At 38.2% G+C, this 6019-nt stretch overlaps 1 protein-coding gene across 1 annotated transcript; it reads right to left on the reverse strand.

Moving 5' to 3' along the window:
• Positions 1-4436: 4436 nt before the first annotated feature.
• On the reverse strand, positions 4437-5770 carry LOC122195139 (maturase K-like). The gene is given in 1 exon segment (XM_042896660.2): positions 4437-5770. A coding segment is annotated over 1 exon segment (1011 nt). The 5' UTR covers positions 5448-5770.
• Between the last annotated feature and the right edge of the window lie 249 nt (positions 5771-6019).

Genomic DNA, 6019 nt, shown 5'->3' on the forward strand with positions numbered 1-6019 from the left:
AATCAATTGAGTGATGCTACCTACTTTGTTGATCTAGTTAGAGGACTTCTTTCAAGAAGGGCTTGAATCCAGTGAATTGTGTTTCCATTAGAATGGTGAAAATGCTAATGCTTAGATTGGTTACAGGAGCTTCTTTGAAAAGAATCAATCAATCAAGCTTGGACCAGTGCATTAGGCAGGATTTTTTTGGACCAAGTACTTATTTGTTGAGGAGAAACTAATCCAATTCGGAGTTGTTGATGTGTATATCGATCGATCATAGAAGAAAACTTCTGCTTGATTTCGATTAAGCTTCCTTCCTATTAAGCTGGAAAGTCTTCTCAGATACAAGAAAATGATTCAGTTCCAGCGGGGGGCATAGCGAAATTCCTCACCGAGATGACTGGACAACCTATCGACCAGATCGCACCAGCGGAGCGATTCAAAGCCTCTTTGGAGCGAATTCCTTTGAAGTAGTTAGTGCTCTAATTGAGTGAGCCGTGGATCATAAATGATGAGCGTAGCTTAATTTAGCTGATCTCACACCGAACTATAAATAAATAAGTGAGTGGCTCTTTATAGCCCAATGGCTACCACCGGAAGTGCGCTAAGTTAGTCACAGGGGAACCCCAAGTTCTTTCTCCGACTCTATAAAATAAACTTGGATGGCTTGCTTGCTTGTTTAGCTTGCCCCCTCTTTGAATGTGTACAATTCGAGCAAGCAAATGGCTAGCAGGGCCGAGGAACCACAATGAACGGGACGACAGAAGTTCCACAAGAATATGACCAGAGAGATATGTTCTTCTTCGTGCATGCAGGTCTGGTTCCTGAGAAAACAGATATCTATTAGCGAGTTTCGCCATACAATATATAACCCAGGACTAGCTGAAATGAATGAATTCTCATCGAGAATTGATGTGTATTCGAATCATAGGAGCTAGCAATCGCCGATATGCTCATATTGGTGACGTTATTGTTGCTGTGATCAAAGACGCAGTTCCAAACATGCCTCTAGAAAGATCAGAAGTGATCAGAGCTGTAATTGTCCGTACTTGTAAAGAACTTAAACGTGACAACGGAGCCTAAAATCATGCCCTTTTTCGAGCTTTCTGATAGCCCCTTTCTTGTACTTCAACCCTTACTAAATTAGCAGGGATGTCTCCATGCAGGCGCTAGGAGGGATGTCTCGCTCATCAGTCAGCTCGACGGTTCTATCAGTCAGTCAGAAAGAGAGAAGACGACACTGATTTCAATGATCTTCTTTACTTTATTTTAGTACCTTGACCAAGTCAGCGTAGAGCGGAGAAGGTGATCTCTATCCATAGGCTTCTGCCACGGAAGATTCTAATGTCACATCTTCCTTTGGATGTCAACAGCTTAACCAATCGGGAATCAACTATCCGAATCCGAGTTGGCGAGAAAGACCTGACATTGGCCTTTATGATCTTGCTTCCCTTCCTTTTACTTTAATAGAATGTCCTTCCTTCTTGAACTCCAGTCACTGCATAGACATCTCCTTCCAAACCTCTAGAGATGAAGATTAGGCTGTCCATAGGCTTTCTTCCTCGTGTTATAATTTCTTTCTTTAGGCGGGATAAATCAATAGTTTAAACCTTTCTTACAGTTCATACTGTAAGTCTTTCTTTTTATTTATCACCTACTTTTTTGTATATAGAAATAAATCATTGAAGTCTTAACTGGTTTCAAAGTCTTTCTTTTTGTTACAAATGCGAATGCGGGTAAACTACCCTTTTAGCTTGAGAGAATCTAGCTGGACTAGCCTATCCTTTATACTGCCCCGGCCTTCATCCAGTAAAAGATTAGCTCGTGCCTCTTCCTTGGAGGACCTTACCAGGCATGAGGGCAAGCGCTTGGAACTAGAAGCCTTGTCTTTTGACTCATGTCACGTCGATCGTTGATAAGTGCCCGATCTGGGATAGGCTGGCTGGGCACAGTTTTGAAAATCGGATTATTGAGTTCGCTTGGACTACGCTGGCTTTGGGATGCCAGGCTTGATGCTTCAAGAAAGTTCCAAACCAATCTCTGGCACTTGGTAAAGATTTGTGATTTCCGGATGATGACAAGTAACTCGTGAAGGTCTGTAGTCAACTACGGCTATTGAGCGTCGAGATGCTTTACCTTCCTCTCTAGAGGTTTGGAACGAGATGTCTATGCAGTGACTGGAGTTCAAGAAGGAAGGACATTCTATTAAAGTAAAAGGAAGGGAAGCAAGATCATAAAGGCCAATGTCAGGTCTTTCTCGCCAACTCGGATTCGGATAGTTGATTCCCGATTGGTTAAGCTGTTGACATCCAAAGGAAGATGTGACATTAGAATCTTCCGTGGCAGAAGCCTATGGATAGAGATCACCTTCGCTGACTTGGTCAAGGTACTAAAATAAAGTAAAGAAGATCATTGAAATCAGTGTCGTCTTCTCGGGTCAGAATTAAGGGAAGATAATTACTGAAGCTAGCTGGCTTGAAATTGAAAGAAAGGTCGCTTCAAGAAGCTATGTCGGATCCTTTCGTTGTTCTCTCGCTCCTCTCTCGGGACTGTAAATGGATTAGAAACCTTTGGCATTACATTTAAACTTGAAACAAGGCATGTGTAACCGAGTCAGGGTCGTAGCGATAGGACTAGTAAAGTCAAGCCTTACCTTACTCTTGCAAGTCTTTTCGTGTGCTTTGTTGTTCTCAGATGCTACATAACGGCTCCTATAGCAGAAAGATGGCAAAACAATGCTCACACACGCATTTCACGCTTCAAGAACCAAGAAAGACTCAAACAAACTCGCTCTCGCTTAATCCGCATATCTGGAACTCTTGGCATGCATCTCTGAGTAGAGTGGCATGGCCAAACATCATCCCAGAAACAAATCAGCTTACAATTGCCCTACCAAAGTCTAGCCCAAGTTCTGCCTGAAAGTCTTTCTGTATCAAATAAGACCTTTCTAGATGCAGGATATTTAAGAGGTGGGTTGGTCAATCCATTTTTTCCATTGGAGAGGTACTTAGCAGCCAAATATGAGCATCGTGGCTTTTTATTTTCCTTTGGAAATAGCCATAGCCACTTCATAAGAAAGGCTGACTTGGTTGAAGTCCACCTCCTTCGTTAAGGTGATTAAAAAAATCCAGACCATAAAAATACAAAAAATAAAATATTTTTTTTATGGGATGCTAGTAAGGATGAACATGACGAGGTCTTATTTCATTACTTTTTTTTTATTGAAATTCAAACATATCTATCTCAATCTTGTGGAAATTTTATCTTCAAATAACATTTGAAGGAGTAGAGAAGGCTACTCTTGGAATTAGGATTATGGTGGGGTCATAAGAGATGGAAATAGTGCTGTCATGTGGAATTGAACAGAGATCCCTTCTAGGGATCAAAGATGCAAACTTTGCAGAAGCAGAAACTCTCCTGCATGGCCATGGTTTTGTCCAAACTCTTGATTCTTTTCAAGTCATCATATCAAACAAAAAGGGGTTCTCTTAACTTAGATGGACGAATGGTAATAATCAAGAACCTGGGCTCCTATGCTTTATCCTGAGAAAACATTTCTCAATATATGTTGAGTTCAAATTCATCATGTGAAGAGGGAAGGGACTCATTTAGCTGACCGTCAAGCTAACTTGGGTGTTAGGCTGCACTCTTGTAGTCAGTGGACGGGAGGTCTTCCATTCCAGAAGAGATTGTAATTTCACTCTTTCCCCCACTTCTCATCTCTCTGTGGGACTTGTTCCCTCTCATTCGCAACAAAATATTTTCTTTGTGCGTCGGTAAAAAAAACATGCTTTTTGGGGGAGAGATACTATTTCAGCAATCGAGTCACAGGTATCTAACATATTCATACCTAAGGCTTTTCCACAAAGTGGTGACGAAACGTATAACTTGTACAAATCTTTCCATTTTCCAAGTCGATCCAATCCATTCGTTCGTAGAGCTATTTACTCGATCGCAGACATTTCTGGAACACCTCTAACAGAGGGACTAAACAAAAAAAAACGATGAGATTGAGATTATGGAAGTAAATATTCTTGCATTTATTGCTACTGCACTGTTCATTTTAGTTCCTACTGCTTTTCTACTTATCATTTACGTAAAAACAGTCAGTCAAAATAATTAATTACTTGAAATGAAACTTGACTTCTGAGTTCTTATCAATAGTTGAAGAAATCAAATCAAAAGAATTATTTTTTTGCGTTTTAAATGAAATCAACGGGCTATAATGAGCGGTATTCTATGAGATCCGAGAGTATGGTAAGAAATTTCTTACCATACTCTCTATTAGTGTTATAGTAGTGTATAAAGTTGTACTTTACTTTCTAATAAAGTTGGTATACTATATTAGCTTCTATCTTCAATATATGTAGTGATTAATCCATATATGGAATTAACGTAGGACCCAATTCTCTTTCTTTCTGAAATAATTGTTTTACTGAATAATTGTTTTACTGTTATATAATACATTTCTCCACTAGAATCCAATGATTGGATAATTGGTTTATATAAATCCTTCCTGGTTGAGACCACAGGTAAAAATAAGATTTCCAGAAATTGACAAAGTAATATTTCCATTTATTCATCAAAAGAAACGTCCCTTTTGAACCAAGAATGGATTTTCCTTGATACCTAACATAATGCATGAAAGGATCTTTGAACAACCATAAATTCGCTTGAAAAGCCCAGGCAAAGACTTCTGCAAGATGATCTATTTTTCCATAGAAATATATTCGTTCAATAAGGGCTCCAGAAGATGTTGATCGTAAGTGAGAAGATTGGTTACGGAGAAAGAGGAAGCCGGATTCATATTCACATAAATGAGAAGTATATAGGAAGAAGAATAGTTTGTGATTTCTTTTTGAAAAAGAAGAACTGGCTTTCTTTGAATTTGAAGTAATCAGACTATCCCAATTATGACACTCATGGAGAAAGAATCTTAATAAATGCAAAGAGGAAGCATCTTTTATCCAATAGCGAAGAGCCTGAACCAAGATTTCCAGATGGGCTGGGTAAGGTATTAGTATATCTAATACATAATTTAAATGTCAAAAGTTGTCCTCTAAAAAAGAAAATATTGAATGAATTGATCGTAAATTATCGGATTTGACTACCCCTTTCCTTTCTAGGTAAGATATTAATCGCAGAGACAATGGAATTTCCATAATGATTGAAGAGACCTCGGACATTACTTGCGAATAAAAATTCTTGTTGTGCCCCAAAAATGGAGTCTATTTAGAATTATTAACCGAAAGAATCAAATGATTCTGTTGATACATTCGATTGATTAAACGTTTCACAATTAGTAAGCTGGATTTATTGTCATAACCTGCATTTTCCAACAAAATCGATCTAGTTAAACCATGATCATGAGCAAGTACATAAATATACTCCTGAAAGATAAGTGGATATAAGAAGTGGTGTTGTTGAGATCTATGTAGCCCTAAATAGCTTTGGAATTTCTCCATTTGAAATTCTATTTAAATGAAAGGTAGAGGATTTTGGGGGTTATCAAATGATACATAGTGCGATACAGTCAAAACAAGGTATTATAGTACAAACCGAATAGATACCTCGGATACAGATAAACTTATCAACATATTCTCTAGCCTCTCTTTTTCCATTTCAATTTCAATATTTATGTTCGTTTTCATTATAGGATAACAAGATGATTAGAAATCCTTTACTTTTTTTTCAACCCAATCGCTCTTTTGATTTTGGAAATTTTTTATCAATATACTGTTTCTTATACACACACATCTCCATTATGGAATGGAGAATGGTAATATTTAGGATTGAGAGCTCTGAACACCTGAGAGGCTCCAGACTCACATTCATACGAAGTTGTTCTCACTATATATTGTGGTTAATATGAATGGTCCATTAGTGTGAACTAATTCCAACAGATACTCACATCACCCAGTGACGCATTCATCATCTATCTTGATAAACAAGATTTGCATTTATCATAAGGCTCGAGGTCAAATGATATCCAAAATCTGATCCAACTGGATACTTGGCAATGCATTTGTCATTTATG

This window comes from Lactuca sativa, chromosome 7 (genome assembly GCF_002870075.4).
Source record: "Lactuca sativa cultivar Salinas chromosome 7, Lsat_Salinas_v11, whole genome shotgun sequence".
NCBI classification, from domain to species: Eukaryota; Viridiplantae; Streptophyta; class Magnoliopsida; order Asterales; family Asteraceae; genus Lactuca; species Lactuca sativa.